Source organism: Rana temporaria, chromosome 3 (genome assembly GCF_905171775.1).
Source record: "Rana temporaria chromosome 3, aRanTem1.1, whole genome shotgun sequence".
NCBI lineage: Eukaryota > Metazoa > Chordata > Amphibia > Anura > Ranidae > Rana > Rana temporaria.
The window spans coordinates 461,209,227-461,227,048 of NC_053491.1; the positions used below are offsets into that span (position 1 = coordinate 461,209,227).

At 46.0% G+C, this 17,822-nt stretch overlaps 1 protein-coding gene across 1 annotated transcript; it reads left to right on the forward strand.

Moving 5' to 3' along the window:
- The first annotated feature begins 95 nt into the window (after positions 1 to 95).
- LOC120933527 (zona pellucida sperm-binding protein 3-like) lies at positions 96 to 17,187 on the forward strand. Its single transcript, XM_040346778.1, has 8 exons — positions 96 to 616; positions 2,975 to 3,087; positions 6,583 to 6,686; positions 6,755 to 6,932; positions 7,478 to 7,598; positions 7,692 to 7,783; positions 12,868 to 13,007; positions 16,940 to 17,187. Exons 1-8 carry the CDS (start codon positions 143 to 145, stop codon positions 17,167 to 17,169), a joined length of 1,452 nt encoding a protein of 483 aa, XP_040202712.1. The 5' UTR covers positions 96 to 142; the 3' UTR covers positions 17,170 to 17,187.
- Positions 17,188 to 17,822: the final 635 nt, after the last annotated feature.

Sequence of the window (17,822 nt, forward strand, 5' to 3'; positions counted from 1 at the left end):
ACCATGTATGTAGCCTAGCTCAGTGCTGAAGGCAGCCATTTGGGTGTGGTGATGATTTGCCCCAGCTGGGGTATTACTGGCTGGAAGGAGGGGTATAAAGGGCAGCTCTCGCTTTTCCTCTCTCATTGTACTTTTTGGCAGGATGGGTTTAGGAGAGAGGAGTTATGTCAGGTGGGTGTTGCTGCTGGGCCTGGTTTATGGGCCAGCTTTTGGAGATGGCATGAGACATAGGCGCCAGTCGGACTGGTGGAGGAATTCCCAACGGGTTGTACCTGTCCAGAGCCAGGGCTCTCCAAGAGGGGGTTCCAGAGATGTTTACTGGGGAGGTAGAGAGCCTGTATTTGGGTTTGGTGCTTCTAGAGGTGGTGCTCCGTGGGGTTCACCTGGTGGGATGCTCCGCCAGCAGCCCCCGACTGTAATTTCTACTTCCCCCATCAGTGTCCAATGTGAAGAGGACAGCATGGTGGTCAGTGTCATGATGGACTTTTATGGGAATGGAAAGTTGGTGAAACCTTCTGATCTGAGCCTGGGACCCCAAGGCTGCAAGCCCAACACCCAAAGTGCTGATGATGTTATCTTCCAGATTAGTCTCCAGGATTGTGGCAACACTGTGCAGGTAATCCTCTACAATCTCGAATTATTACACTTCAAATCTTCGCTTCCTTTACCTTACTGCAGTGCTGGTTTCATGTCCTCGTTGTTCGTTTTTGCTCTAATCCTTCTCTGTTCTGAATTTTGTGTGTGTGTGCCTACCTACCTATAACAGTGTTGGCAACTAGACATGTGCACTGCCAAAAAATTCGTTATTTTTTTCGGGAAAATTGAATTTTGTTTTTTCGGATTTCCGAAAAAGCAAAAAAACGGGAAAAACGAAATTTCTGGGGGAAAAAAATGAAACGGAAATGAACGGAATATTCTGAATTTCGGAAATGAGAATTTGAAAGTACGAAAATGTTTTTTAATTCGGAATTTCTAAAATTCGAAAATTATAAATCAAATTCCACAATTTCGAAAATTCAGATATTTTTATTTGAATTTTCTATTTTCAAAAATGAAAATTAGAAAATTGGAAATTGAAAAATTTGAAATTGGAAAATTCGAAATTAAAAATCGAAATTTCGAAAATTGAAAAATTCGGAAATTTAAAAATTCGGAAATTGTGTGAAAATTCGAAATTAACGAATTTCTGAATTTTTGTTAAATGAATTAGAAACTAAACGAATTGCACATGTCTATTGCCAACTGTCCATATTTTTACGGACAGTTCGTAAAAACGGGCACTTTTTCCCCCGTTCGTAAATGTCCGTGGTTGCGGGAATGTGCCAGTAAGAATAGCCGAGATCAGTTTGGCTTGGAACTGCACATGGAGATTGGAGGCAGGGAGTGATGGTGGGGGCAATGAAGGCATGGAGAGATTGGAGGCAGGGGGTGTTAGTGGCAGGGGTGATTGAGGCAGGAGGTGTTGGTGGCACTGCAGAGGGGGTGGTGGCACCGCAGAGGATGGGGGATAGAGACAGGGGTTGTTGGTGGCCCCGCAGGGGGTGATTGGAGGCAGGGGGCCTGGGGGAGATTGGAGGCTGGGGGAGATTGTGGCACCACAGAGGGGGGGGGGGGGGTGAAGGCAGGGGGTGTTGGTGGCAGAGGGGGATGGAGGCAGGGGGTGATGTGACTAAATAACTTGCCCTTATTATTTTTAAAAAAAAGTTTTTTTTCACCTTATAATATCTAACTTAAATCACATTGCTATTTGCCTAGTGTACTTGTTTGTAGCCTAAATACTGAAATTTGCACCTAAAAATGTAATTTAGTAACTTTTGTGAAATGCCAGTAAAAACTTGGCTGCGCCAGTACATTTTTGGGTGTCGTGCCAGTAAATTTCAATCTGGTAGGTTGGCAACACTGACCTATAAGTCTCCTAGCTTTAGACCCCATTGTAAAGATGGGTAGTGTTCAGTTGTCCATCTGGAATCTATTGACTTTATTGTTGCAAAAGGGATCTTGTTAATACAACTCTGAACCTAGGTATTATGGTAATCTGGTGACAAATATGATGATGGCTGCTATTGCTCACTTTAATGTGGAGGTCTGTGTCTGTGTCTGTGTCTGTGTCTCATTTTTAGGAGGGGGCTTCAATGTGTAAGGAGGGAGCTGTGCTAGGGAAGTAAACCTTTCTGAAGGAAATGCACTTTTAACTTTCTGTCGTCACCTCAAGAACAGTGGTGGTGCATCCATAGTGGGCGCAGGAGCGCTGCCCCCTCTCTCCTGCATGCACCTGCCACTCAGCAATAGATGGATATATTTATGCACTGCATGAATACATCTATTGTTGCTGCCCCCTATTCAGGTGTCCGGCCCCCTGTTGAGCGCCAGCCATCTGAATTACAGCGGTGGGTGTGTTTTGGAAGTGCCCGACTAGGGCCGTTGGCTCTAATCGGCTTCCCGATTAGAGCCTGTGGCCTCTAATTAATTGACTTCCAAATGGTTAAACACAGGGTGCATTCCCTGTTTAAACCATGCTTTGTTAGGGAATATCTTCCCTAACACTGACTCGCCTCTCAGCCAATTAGGTGCACTGGGTCTGGTTACCGGTCACCTGATTGGCGCAAGCGACATCGAGGACGGGAGAAGACATCAAGGGAGTGTGGCGGAGGAAGGCAAGTGCCGGGCTGGGGGTACACTGGCTGCGTTTGATGGGCACAGTGGCTGCAATTTTTTTTTTTTTTCAGTTTTTGTGCCCCCCAAAAATTGAGCACCAGCCACCACTGCTCAAGAACCCGACCCTCTTTTAAAGAGGACCTGTTACAAGATAAAGGTTCCCCCTAAAAATGCCTGTTGCTGAACTAACTAAAAGGTTAAGCCTTGTCGGCTTGATGGCTAGGTGACTAGTCTATGGAAGTGATGGTCAATAATGGATGTCTCACGGGTAGTGCTGCTTCTCTGTTTATGTAATAATGTTTTGCTCTTGTCTACACAGATGATTCAAGACTGGGTGATCTATGCTACCAACCTGACCTACAGCCCAACCTCCTCCATTCCAATCATTAGAACCAACTCGGCTGTGGTCCCCATAATGTGCTATTATTACCGGTGAGTCTACATTAGGGGTGCTGTGGGCTCTAACTATGCATTTTTACTGATCAATCTCTAGACAAACATTTTACCAGAGAACAGTACACAGTCAAGTTTTTGCTTCTGTCCCATTCAAGAGATTTCCCTTCACATCCTGTTCTGTAGGCTCAATGGAGAGTGAATCTGTCCAGTCCTGAACAAGTGCCCCTTGGCATAACTTATGTATCTTGGTCACCACAAACTATATATTTTTTTCTTGCATTGTCTGGTTACTAATCTCCTCCTTGGGGGTTAGACAGCAAACACTTGCTTAGCTCTAACATTTGTGTTAAACTCAATTTCATTGTGGGCCAAATCGGCATTATGATTGCCCTCAAAAGGGCCGGTGTAGTGTCAGTTTGCTGCCTATCGTACAATGCTCCGGAAGTCACGTGGCGGCCAACTGCGCATGCGCTCCAAACGCAAATGCGATGCGTTTCAATGGATTTACGATAGTACACACCAGCGAACCCGGCATTCAGGGCGACGTGGATTTAGAGGAAAGTGGCCAGTCGGCCTCACGTCCTCGCTTCGCTTGGACGGCTCGCTCGGCCTCCTGGCTCTTTTTTTAACATCCTCCAATCCACGGGGATGTTAAGGAAAGAGCCTGGATGCCGACCGAGGTTTCACTGGTGTGTACGGTCGTGAATCCATTGGAACGCATCGTATTTGCATTTGGAACGCATCGCGCATGCGCAGTTGGCCGCCACGTGACTTCCGGAGCTTTGTACGATAGGCAGCAAACTGTGACAATACACTGGTTGTGACTGTAAGATTAGATGTCCAGTGTATCCCCCTCCCCTTTACATTAGATGTCAAGAGCCACCCCACCATCAGAAGTGGAGTCCCCCACTCTCCTATTTCCTTATGCTTCTGCTGGGAAGAAGCTGGATGCATTTCTTGAAAGTAAGGCCCCGTACACACGACCAAACATGTCTGCTGAAACTGGTCTGCGGGCCAGTTTCAGCAGACATGTTCGGTCGTGTGTAGGCGCGAGCGTGCAGGATTCCAGCAAACATTTGCCCGCCGGGCCTTTTCCCAGGGGACAAATATTCCTGGACTTGTTTTAAAACAGTCCGCTGGAATCCTGCCTGCTCGGACATGTTCGGTCGACTGTACAGACCTACCGTACATGTCCGAGCGCCCGCCATCCCTCGCATGCGTCGAATGACTTTGACGCATGCGTGGAAGCATTTAACTGGCAGGCCCACCCACGTCGTCGTGGACACGCCCCGCGTAGTGTTTACGCGCGGATTTCTGTACGATGGTTAGTACAGCCATCGTACAGAAATCCCCTGCCAGACATGTACGGTGAAAACGGTCCGGCGGACCGCTTTCATCGTACATGTTTGGTCGTCTGTACACGGCCTAAGGGTCTGGAGTAGGATCAAATGAGGGCTGGAGCTCTCCTGCAGCTGCAGGAGAGGTGTGAGGGCCACATGAAATGGCCCAGAGGGCTGGATTCAGCCCGTGGGCCTTGTGTTCGACACCTATGCTCTAAGCCTTCTACTCCATGAAAGCAGTGCACTGCAATTCAATGTTTGGCTGGGTTGTATTGATTGTAATGGGCTCAAGTCTTTGCAGTTACACCTGAACTACACATTAACATGGTGTCTTTGGGGCAACTTTGAGTCAGGCAGTCTATCAAGACCCTGGGTTTGGTGCACATTTTTGCATGTGGCTAGAGTAGGGATGGGTCACCTGTCTCAGTGCTTGGCATTCAGGAGAGGTTTCAGACAAGTGCAGGGACATGCCATACTGCACGCCCCCCAAACCCCCCACCCTAGAGACAAATGCTGATGGCGCATCTGAGACTTACAGCTACTACTTGCTGTACATCTGTACCGGGAACCGGTTGGGTTGTCTTCCTTGCAGGCTTGTTGTGCATCACTGAACTTCAATAAAGTTCTGTGTACTGCCGCTGCACCTATAACAGTGTTGCCAACTAGACATGTGCACTGCCAAAAAATTTGTTTTTTTGTTTGTTTTCGTTTTTTTTTTATTCGGGAAAATCGAAAATTTTTAGTTTCCGAAAAAGCAAAAAACAAACGGGAAAAACTAAATTTCCGGGGGGAAAAAAAATTAAACGAAATTCGGAAATGAGAATTCGGAATTTCTAAAATTCGAAAATTATAAAAATCAAATTCCACAATTTCGAAAATTCCGATATTTTTATTTGAATTTTCGAATTTTTCATTTTCGGAAATTAGGAATTTCGGAAATTAGGAATTTCGGAAATCGGAAATAAAAAAATTCGGAAATTTCGGAAGTTCGAAAATTCGGAAATAAAAAAAATGTGTGAAATTCGAAATTAACAAATTTTTGTTAAACGAATTAGAAACTAAACGAATTTCACATGTCTATTGTCAACTGTCCATATTTTTACGGACAGTTCGGAAAAAACGGCACTTTTTTCCCCCGTTCGTAAATGTCCGTGGTTGCGGGAATGTGCCAGTAAAAATAGCTGAGATCAGTTTGGCTTGGAACTGCGCATGGAGATTGGAGGCAGGGAGTGATGGTGGGGGTAATGAAGGCATGGAGAGATTGGAGGCAGGGGGTGTTAGTGGCAGGGGTGATTGGAGGCAGGAGGTGTTGGTGGCACTGCAGAGGCGGGTGGTGGCACCGCAGAGGATGGGGGATAGAGACAGGGGTTGTTGGTGGCACCGCAGGGGGTGATTGGAGGCAGGGGGCCTGGGGGAGATTGGAGGCTGGGGAGATTGTGGCACCGCAGAGGGGGGGGGGGTGAAGGCAGGGGGTGTTGGTGGCAGAGGGGGATGGAGGCAGGGGGTGATGTGACTAAATAACTTGCCCTTATTATATCGAAAATAACATTTTTTACCTTATAATATCTAACTTAAATCACATTGCCATTTGCCTAGTGTACTTATTTGTAGCCTAAATACTGAAATTTGCACCTAAAAATGTAATTTAGTAACTTTTGTGAAATGCCAGTAAAAACGTGGCTGCGCCAGTAAATTTCAATCTGGTCGGTTGGCAACACTGACCTATAAGTCTCCTTGTAGCTTTAGACCCCATTGTAAAAATGGTAGTCTTCAGTTGTCCATCTGGAATCTATCAACTTTATTGTTGCAAAAGGGATCTTGTCAATACTACTCTGAACCCAGGTATTAAGGTAATCTGGCGACAAATATGATGGCTGCTATTGCTCACTTTAATGTGGAGGCATGAACTTTAGGGATGTTGTAGTGAATCTGGCATCGCCATCTTGTGAGTTGCTGCCCAGCAAAAGAAGCCAGTCTTGACTACCAACCTCCATACTATGTCCTCATGATAAAGAATAATCCAGCAAGTTACCATTACCGACAATCTGCTGACAAGATGGCAATGCTACCATACTGATGTTCTAACATTTAGAAGTAGCACTTTCCATTAAAATGGTTGATGTGGATCTCCTGAATTTTTAACATGATTGCCCTTCTAGCTCATTACTGACACTCTCTTCTGTCTGTATAGGCATGCCAATGTGAGCAGCAAGGCCATTGAGCCAACATGGGTTCCATTCAGCAGCACAGTGTCCTTAGAAGAGAGGCTGTCCTTCTCCTTGAGGCTAATGACTGGTGAGTTGTGTAAAGATTAGGAGGTAGGTGTTAGAACTTTGCAATCTAATTCCCTGTTTTGTCTATAGAGAATTGGAGTGGCCCTAGAAGTTCTCCCATCTATCAGCTTGGAGACATCCTCTACATAGAGGCCTCTGTGGATACTCAGAACCATGTTGGACTGATCCTGTATATTGACCGCTGTGTGACCACCATATCGCCTGACCCCGCCTCTGCTCCTAGTTATGACATCATTGCATACAATGGGTATGTTCTTCCAGGGGTGGTTGGTGTTCAGTCTCAAGGACGTATAGCTAAACCTTGTCCCATAAGCTTTAGATGCCATATTTCTTAGTTTTTTAATAGAACAAGCCAGGTGAAACTACAAAATAACAAAGACCTCAAGTACTATATTGCATACATTACAGAAACAACGATCTACAATATAGGATGAAATGGTAAAAACGTAAGTTTTCTCTAAGGGGTGATGGTGATTGAGAAATGCACGTCTTGCTTCCTGCAGTATCTTCTCAAAGAATGGTGGCTGCTTCACTTCCTCTGAAGATTCTACCCAGAATTCCCTGCTTACTAACCTCCTTAACTACACATACAGTAAATCAAACAAGACTGCAGCAATACGAAAAAAGAACACTAGCTGGAGCCTGCACTCCACATATGATTGTCTTATGTAAATTCCAAACCTTGTATGTAATTTTACCAATACAGATAATCAGCATAGACATCTGGTGGACAGAACAGTTGGAGTGGGTTTATTATAGCAATCCTTCCCCCTAACTGACCATTCTCTATAGGTGTTTAATTGATGGCATGCAAGATGACTCCTCTTCAGCCTTCATCACTCCAAGGGTTGAGCCAGACAGGCTCCAGTTCACAGTGGATGCTTTCCGATTCCTAGGAAATGATGCCTCTCTGGTGAGTACTAATTGCATTGTTGCAACAGATGGGTGCCTTGTAAGAAGCAATAACACAAATTAAACTCAATCCCTTTACTACTTCCCAATTCAGATCTACATAACCTGTTACCTGAGAGCTGCTGCAACGACCCAGGTCCCTGACGCCATGAACAAGGCCTGTTCCTATAGCAAAGCCACAGAAAGGTGATATGGTGATCAAAGGTTTCTGTAGTTCCATGTATTGCTGCATGTTCCCCATGGCAATTGTGCCTAACAAATGTGTAATGGAGACCAACTTCTGCAAAAGAACTGGATCTAGAGACCAGAAACTGGTAAACTGGAGATTTTCATGGATAAATGTAAAATGGTGTACAGGCCACTTCCTGCTGTCTCATGGTCTCTCATACCATGTACATTGCTTTCTGGCTGTTAGAGATATCTAAGAGTTGTGTTCATGGAGTTTTTTTGAGAGCCTTCACATGCATGCCAACTGTCCAGAATTTAGACCCTTTTCCTGATTGTTTTTCACAGCCGAGGACCATGTCTCCGCCCAGGTGCCATTTTCAAAGCAGATCAGAAGTAGGCTGGCCACATGGTTATAATGGTGAGCTGCAGTGCCACCCACCCCCCTGCTGCCAATCTGTGACCTGTTGTGGAAAGGGGTGGGGGATGGGTGGAAGGCATCGCAGCTCAATATCTATTGTAACCATGTGGCTGGGCCCTGCCTCTATTTTGTTCACCTCGGCTTCTCTTCTGTAATGGCGGCAGACACTGCTGGAATACATAATAGATGTAAGGAGGGGCTCCGCTGGGGACACCTGGTGGCAGGCGACGTGAGAAGTGACACTCGGGGCTCCCACTGATTCGACATTTGAGTTGAACCATTTCATTTTATATTACAATGTCATAATATTAATAATGCACTTCAGTCATCCTGACACCATAACAATGGTGCCGAGATGATTGAAGCACTAACACCAGGTGTTTGAAGTGTTTGGCGATTGTTACATTTTCTGGAATACACATTTCCATTGTGATGTAGGATCTGGGCCTGCTGTCCCTCCATCCCTTTCTTTCCTTCTCGCTCTGTTTCTCCCTCCATCTCTCGTTCATCTCAGACTCTAACCATGCCCCTTTAGACCATGCGCATTTTTCGTTTCTTCGCACACGGCATTTTTTCCCCACTATGGCACACCTACAGACAAATGCTCTGCCCCCTAATTATAAGACTCCACCCACAGAAAGTGTCCCTATAAATCTTTTTACAATGTTGGCAACTATGCCTTCACTGTGGTGCCATGCGTCTGTCTCCTGGGACCAGATACCTTTGGTGTCTGCAAGTTTCCAGTAAGGGGATTAGAGCAGCCTCTTTAAGATGAGCTGTGCTGAGACCTGATATCGCCGCGCCTAATCTTTCCTTCTGGAACTAGTGTATCAACGGTGGTACAGGGTTTATTTGCTACCAGGCAAATCCATACCAGAAAATGAGACCTGGAAGTTTTTACAAAGACTGTACATGGGCACATCAGTTGACCAAAAATCCCCCATGCCGTTAACCTGTCATCGGAGACTAGATTTTCAAAGTTGTAGACTGAATCCCATGCACTAGTCCTCTTAAATTGGAGGGACAGTTGTGACTTGCTCAGTGGTGGTGTGTGTATAGAGGGCGCCGGAGCGCCGCCCCTCCTCTGGCTCCCACACACGCCACTGATCACAATCTACATAGATTCATGCATTGCATTAATCTATGTATTGCCGCCGAATATTCAGATGGCCGGCAGCTGTGGAAGTGCCTATCAGAGCCAGCGGCTCTGATAGGCTTTCCGATTACAGCCCTCATGCTGTAGTCGGCTTCCAGACGCTTATCCTTGGGACGCACGGGGGGGGGTGCGTTCCTTGGATAAGAGTGACAGGCGTCTCAGCCAACTGATTGGCTGAGGCGTAACCGAGGGCGGGAGAAGACATCGAGGGGCGGTAGAAGCACGGCTGACCCCAGAAAGGTAAGTGCCGGGCGGGGCATTTTACAGGTCACAGTGGTGACGATTGATGGCACAGCGGCGATAAATTATGGCACAGTGGTTGCAATTGATGAGCACAGTAGCTGCGTTTGATGGGGTCAGTGAGGCTGCAATTTTTTTTTCCGTTTGCGCCCCCCAAATATTTTGAGCACCAGCCGCCACTGGACTTGCTAGTGTCTATGGCCCTCTGCATCTGAGCCAAGTGGCTGTTACAATAGTGTTCAGAAGCCACTCTACAAAATGGTGCCAGGTCTAGGAACCACCATAGACCTATGCTGCTATTCAGATAATTGCCTATGCACCCACCTGTGGGTTGGGTAAGAGGTGATGTCTTCACAATATATGTAGAACGGCGGAATCTCTGGGCAGGCTGAAACATCCCATTTTTATTTTTTTTCATTACTTGATGACATGTGAAGGTATTTTTTGGACAGACTTGTATTGGACTCAACAATTGAAATATGAAAAGTAAAACCTGAGGTAGTCGTACCTGTTGCAGACATCCCAAGCTGAGCATGGATTGACTTTTTTTTCAGGATTTTTATTTGTTTTTCCTGGTACTTTGAACAAGCAAGAAAAAAATCAGTTTGTTTGTACACCCAGGGGGTCCATATTAAACTTGTAAACGCACACATGCATAATCGGTGGCAGCTGGTGCTTAAAATTTTTGGGGGCGCGCAAACTGGAAAAAACCCATCGAATGCCGCCACTGATCACACTTGCCCTGTCTCAGTGGGGCAGCGGGTGACGGCAAGGTGTCCTCCATGGCATTAGTTGCCCCCTCTCCTATAGGCAATTGGATGCCTGGGTGTCAATCACTGCCCCTGTTCCAGCCAATCAGTTGATGGGTAACAGACCCAAGCACCTGATTGGCGGAGAGGCAGTTCAGTGTTAAAGTGAATATTCATTAGCTGTTCTAACACACCTGGGTGAACTGCAAGCGCTTTTGTAAAGATTTCAACTACCAGCAAAAATAAGTCCTTTATGTTTTTAAAGGGCACCTGTCATTTCAGATCCATCATGGCAGTGCCTGTTGGCAGGCATCCACTCACCTGCTGCTGCCACATCCCTCACCTTGTGTCACTGCCACATCAACAGCAGTCACATTAACGTGAATGAGAATGTTGGATTCAACGGCCGGTCAAGAGTCCCTGCGGGGCAGATGATAGTTGCTCTTTAAAAATTATGATTTAAATCAAGCGTTTTTACTAGTGATTTAAATCAAATCCACCCTGCAGAGAACTGAGATCTACTCTATTAGGCCCCTCTGCTGAGCGCATGTTTTTAAAGGCTAAAACCGGCATCTAGAAACGCCCGTTTTGCCACGATTTTAGTGGTATTTTACTGCGTTTGCGTCTAAGCGTTTAGTTAAACATCATAAGACCCTCCCTAAGCTCAAACGGTAGTATTTAACCATCTCGGCCATTTTGTGAGACCAGAGTAGCAGCTGAGAGCAGCAGTGTACTTGTATTTAGCGTGTCACTTGCCACATCACCGGCCACGTCACCTGCCACAAGTTCTGGATTGTCCACAATGCAATAATTTTTTTTTTTTATAGTTTTTCATTTTAGAGATTTTTTTTTTTTGTTTTTTTTTTTTTCATTGGAGTGCTATCAAGCACCTCACAGCTGTGATGATGTGTCTAAGCAACTTCTTGTAAGGTTTGGCTATGTGGAGTTGGGAGAGGCCTAGAAGGAACAGCTTCGGGGAGAGGGGTATGGGCACCTCAAAGAGGCGAGACAGGAGCTCTCGTGTCAGGGTCCAAAACGGGACGATCCGGGGGGCAAGTCCAATATATGGAACAGTGTGCCCCTAGCCTGGTTACACCGCCAGCATCGGTCAGAGGTGGAAGGGTAAATCCTGTGGATAACGTCCGGGGACAGGTACCAAAAGAACAGCACTTTGTACGTGTTTTCCTTGTAAAGGGTACATATCGAGCTCTTGGCCACCTGCCTCCACACAGCTCCCCACTCCTCCTCCGAGAGCTCCTCCCCAGCTCCCTCTCCCATCAGAGCATGTAGGCGTGTTTGCCTTTATTTTGTAAGGAATACTCGTTCAGAATTTGGTAAATATCTGATATTAGGCCCCTTCGGGCTGTGCCCTCAAGAACGATACGTTCAAATGGGATTGGTTTCGAGAAGAGGAGCCGGGGGGCTATTGTGTGGGCGTAGTGGCGGATCTGTAGGTAGCTGAAAAAGGCCTGTCGTGGGATGTCATGTTTGGCTTGGAGGTCAGTGAAGGAGAGCAAGGCACGAGACCTGGGGTCCACTAAATGACCAAAGTGAAAGAGATTTCGCGAGGCCCAGGGCCATGACATCGGGCGGGTAAGACTCGTCGGTATTTTAGGGTTATAATGAAAGGAGGTCAGCAGGGAACTGTCGGACTTAAGTCGGTAATCTTGGGCCAGCCTCCGCCATAGGCATTGAAGCTGCTGCATGGAGCCCAGCAATCGACCGGGCTCAAATCACCACGTTTGCATTCCAAAGTAGATTATTAGGATGTATTGGTGCCAGCCAAATCTTTTCCACCTCCGTCCACCTATTGTAGGACTTCTGGGGAAACGATGATACCATACCACCGCTCGGAGTTGTGAGGCCTGGTAGTATTTAACCAGGTCGGGGAACGCCAGGCCTCCCTCGGTCCGCGCCGCTGTCATAACCGAACGCGGGATTCTGTGGCGCTTGTAGTTCCATTTAGAGATTTCTAAAGTAAAAAAATGGGTCGCATTTTGCGTCTGAACCCATTTTTATTTTTTTGCTTCTGGAAAAAACGAGGTTAAACACAACTGCCTAAAAATGGCAATAAATGAGACTGCATGCATGGACATATAGGATAACATTGAATGTGTTCAGGGGCAGTTGAAGTGTCCAAGTGTCTACATGGCTCCCAACTGTCCCTGATTTGGAGCAATGTCCCTCTGTCCCCTTTTCCCCCTCATTTTGGTCTGATCTATATAGTTGTATATGAAATGCACTTTTTATCTTTCAAAATTTTTCCCAGTGCTAAACCTGTCATCAAATTTCTAAATTGCTGCATTTGTAAATTTTTAACAGCCAATATAAAGGACTAGTGGTGGTAAAAAGCACTTGTGGGTTTAATTGGCCTTTTTTGGTTAATTCTCTAAGGGGGGTGTGCCAGGGGGCGTGTCCTGATGACATACATTTGCTAGTAGGTGTCCCTCATTCGCATCTCAAAGTTGGGAGGTATGTGTCTCTAATCTCCAATAGAAGTATGTCTTCAGCAGTGTCCTGACATTACCTTCTTCTCTAGTTGGTCTGCAGTTGAGGGCCCCAGCGGTATCTGCCAGTGTTGTGGTACAGGCACCTGCAGCAACCCTACTAATCTGGTTTCAGGAGGAAGGGGGCGATTTGGAAGACCAAGAGTGTTTGGGAAGAGGGAAGCCTTGGATGGTGAGTTTTGTGTTTTCTTGCAGCTGCTATATACATTAATTGCAATGGCAGTAGGTGAGATCTTCATGTAAAAAGGGTCTTCAGTGAGCACATTGCAATGTAATTTTGACATGACTTCACATTTTGGGCATTTTCTCTAAAAGGTCAAGATGAACCAGTTGATGGGGTAGATATCTGCTAGTGAACCACCAGAAGGGCAGATTGACTGACTGCTAAATTACTCCTGCTTTACACCTTGTAAAACAATTAAAATGAAAATGAAAGGTAAAACCTAATTTCCTTTACAGTATGTGATCACATTCTCTCAGCTGCATAAGAGCTGAGGGGAGAAACATCATGCCGATCTTCCCAGTGAATGGCTTGCAGCTGGGGGGGGGGGGGGGGGGTCGTGACAAGTCCTCATTGGGAAACACTGACTTCCCAGCAGAGCTAGGGAATGGACCATGGTGTGGTCGTGTATTTTTTTTTTTTTTAATGGGACTGACAGGAACACCGGGGCTTTCACACAAAAACAATACAAAGGGCAGGAGACTCTCATATACAAGTACATGGTACAGCAAGCACATATCGGGAATATAAAATGTTGGGGGTAACAGGGCTTTTTTTTTTAGGGGGGAACTCGGTTCCACCACCTTTGGCTCAGACCCATTGGTGCCTGCTCACTACAATCACTTGTAAACACAGAAGTCTGGTTTCTGTGTGTAGCGCTCACCCCCAAAGGAGCCGCTGATTAGTTTGGGATCGGCGTTTTAAGTTACCCTTTTTGCGTAGATTAGAGGTGGTGTTTGTGAGTGTAGATGAAGAGCCAGTGTTCAGACAATTAACTGAGTTTTCAATGCTTTATTCCAAGGCCCAACATGGCCAACATCAACATGGCACACAATAGAGAGAAAAAAACAAAAAGCTGCGCCAAGACAAATAGTTGAACAGATCCCCCTACTCAAGGTAGAAGTAACAACAATGGGAAAACGTCTGTGAGCTCTTATGCAGAGGCTAGGAATGCACTATTGCAGTACAAAAACACAAGTTCCATGTAGTGTGGCTCAGTATTGAAACGATGGATATAAATTTCTCCAACACCCGGTGACATGCATGCAGTTTGTGAAGTTCCTCCACCTGGAAATTAAAGCCTCTTACCAGAAGGTAAGAAATCAAAGCGGATGGCTATAACCCAGCCTCGGCCTTTTATTTCCCCAGGGATCTCAGATGCGGAGTCCACAGCGTCACGATCAGTAAAACCTCAGTCGCTCCAATGGAGAGAGTGTATAAAAAAAGAGGACGCATATAGTGTAATAACGTACAGTATCAAAATTTATTTAAAAATAATCTACTTACAGCAGAAACGATAAAAAACAGCCAGTGTTTTAAAATGTGGAAATGCCGGCCGGCATGTAGGAGCCCTTCCTCCCGAGCGTGGTGACGTCACTAGAGAAAGGTTGAGCGTAGAGAGAACTTTTAGTATCAGGCCTTGGATATGAAAAAAGATGGAGCAAGCCTGCTCTCAGCAATAATATAACTCAGTTTGTCGCCACCCCAATCAGGGTGGGTAAAGTGCCCCCGGACAGGCGATTATCACAGGCCTGGCAGCCGGAGCGCCACTTGCAAATCACTGGGAGGAAACAGACCTCTGCCACAGGCCTGACTCGGGCCTCTGCCAGAGGCTTGACAATTTGGGATTTGGGAGATCAGTTTGAGCAAATCCTCCCAGTTCAAATAGTGTCACCCACTGATAGCTTGAGCATACCTGTCATACGGTGTGGTGACTGGATCCCCGATGGTTCGTCTAGGCCTCCTGGACAACCTCTAGTTCTAGGTTCTCCCGAGCCGATCCCCATCGCGCAGCTCCCAGCTTAGGCTCCTCTCAGCAGAAGGTTAGGACCCAGCCAGTCGCTGGGGCCCCTCTCAATGTTAGGATGAGGCTCCGCATGGTGCATGATCTCAGTGAAACAGGCCATGGTGGCGGGGCCCATGGATGCGTGCACCCTGAAGGTGGATGCCGCACCTGTAACTCAGGGGCCCCGCACAGAACTGCCCGCCAAAAGGCGGTTGACACAGATATATCCTCCCCCAGCATGCCCAACAAGGGCAGAACTCCTGATTGGCTGCTGGGGGGAAGTGGTTATGTCAGAACCCCTCTAGTGCCAACTGCCGCTCAGGGGTGATAATGCACCCCTGGAGCGCAGACTGACCTACAGGACAAATTCTGAAATTGGCAACAGCCCAAATTATCCACGAATTGTGAATGGGAGTAAACTAACCCTCCCCACTAACTTTAGCGTAGCGCCCATACTAAAAGTAAAGGGGGCGCTACATGTGTTTACAAGTGACAGCTTTGTAACCCCCTGAACTCTGCACTCTGTATGTAATGCAATTCTGGTATTTAATGCCCCTTGAAGACGCTTCTACTGTTTGTGAAATCTGAACGGGTCGTGGTTGAGTTCCTGCACCCATTTTCTGAGAAAAAAAGCTCTGGGGGTAACAAATGCTTAAGCCCCAGACCATTTGGCTGGCCAAAGTCCAGGCCACTTTTTGCGATTCGCCACTGCATTGTTTTAACTGACAATTGTGTGACATGGCTCCCAAACTTTTTATTTTCCCACAAGTAGTTTCTTTTGGTGGTATCTGTTCACCTCTGCAGTTTTTTTGTTTTTTGCACTATAAACACAAATGGAGAGACCATTTTGAAAAATTCCTTTTTACTATAATATCCAAAAAAAATATATATATATATATATATATATAAATTTTTTTTCCCTCAGTTTAGGCTGAAATGTAAAATTTTGGTAAAAAAAATCGCAATAAGCGTTTGGTTCGCACGAAAGTTATAGCATCTACAAAGTGTGTGCGCGACATGACACTTACACCATTTTGGGACCATTGTAATTTTTACAGCGATCAGTGCTATAAAAATGCACTTTTTTACTGTAAAAATTACACTGGCAGTGAAGGGGTTAACCTGTGGGGGCTTTGAAGGGGTTAAGTGTCCTAGGGAGATAATTATTATTTTTTTTTTTAACTGGTAAGGGCGTGGCTACAAGTGACACATCACTGATCGCTGTGAGAGGGAACAGACTATCAGTGACATGTCGCTAGGAAGAACGGGGAGATGTGTTTACGCTGACATCTCCCCGTTCTTCAGCTCTGTGACCTGATTGCGACGGACATCAAGTCTGAGGGAACGGAGCTCCTGACAGGGTTGTGGATGCGCCGCAGGTGGCGTATTAAAAGGATGTATATACATTTGCCCAGCCGCGCCATTCTGTCGACGTGTGTTTGTGCGGCAATGGTAAAGCAATGTATTTCCTCTTTGGGTGGTGAGGAAATGCTAGAACTGACAGTTTTGTGTACCTTTCCAGTAGGAAGACTTGCACTCAATGGTTGAAAGTGAGGCAACTTTCAATAGAATGTTCTGATTCCTGACTTCTCTCTTCTGCTTACAGGAACTAAAGATCCCAATAGGGGACACATTTTGGGTGGGTCTTGACAAGGCTTTCAAGTATACTTAACAGTTGGAGAATCGTAGATGCCCAAATTTCCCTTTACAGGACAAGTGAAACAGATCAAAGACATGGGTGACAATACAGGGGCAAGGTTGGATCCCTGGTGACTTTTTTTTTTTTTTATTGATTGTAGCACCAGGTGAGGCTTTCTCTCTGTTCTATTAGAACGGGATGGCGTTTAAAAGGCTCAGTTAAACACCCATGGATTCTAACTATTCTAAGCTAGTAGGAGCGGCAGTGTAATTGCATTTTATTTTTTATTCTGCACTGACTTTGAAATTGCCCCTGTTCAACTCCAGTCCGGGGACAGTGTCCTCACTCTGGTGACTGTCCCCTGAAACTAGGGATGTCTGGCCACCCTAATCTTGGGTCTATAATGGGTGGTAACTTTTGGACACTTGTGAAAAACTGAATTGTGTATTTTCTCTACAGAACCCCGCCCAGAAGAGGGACAATCTGTGACTACTCTAGGACCTCTGCTTGTGATTGGGCCCAAACAAAGGGATGTTTCAGCTGCCACGAAAACAGAAGAGTCTGCCCCTGTGGACCTCTGGGTGTGGGTGGCTGTTGGATGTGTCGGTCTTCTTATTGTCCTTGTATGTGCAATATTTATTGGGAAATCTCTGAAAAAGCCACAGTATGTGCTATCTGTGCAACAATAAAAAAACTCTACAGATCTACTGCTTTTGATTACCTTCTGTTTATCATAGGACTGGGGTTTACTTAACCACTTGCCGCCCGCCAATGACAAATTGACGGCGGCAAAGTGGTTGTAGAATCCTGACTGGACGTCATATAACGTCCTCAGGATTCTGAGCCGCTGCGCGCCCCCCCGTGTCAGTCTGACACCCCGCAAAACCGATCAAGGTAAAGAGTCTCTCACGGAGACTCTTTACCACGTGATCAGCCGTGTCCAATCACGGCTGATCACGATGTAAACAGGAAAAACCGGTGATCGGCTGCTCCTGTGACGGGTTTGTGCTGATCGAATATCAGCACAGCCCCCACAATGGGCATCACTGATTGGCAGGCATTGTTTGGCACTGATAGGCACTATTATATGCGTTTTACTAATGGATGCCAATCCGTGCCCAGCCGTGCCGCCTGTGCCGCCTATCAGTGCCCAGCCGTGCCACCTATCAGTGCCACCTCATCGGTGCCCATCAGTGAAGGAGAAAACTTACTTATTTATAATGTTTTATAATAGAAACCAAAAAATTTTTTTTCAACATTTTCGTTTTTTTTTTTTTTTTTTTGCAGAAAATAAATATCCCAGAGGTGATCAAATACCACCAAAAGAAAGCTCTATTTGTGG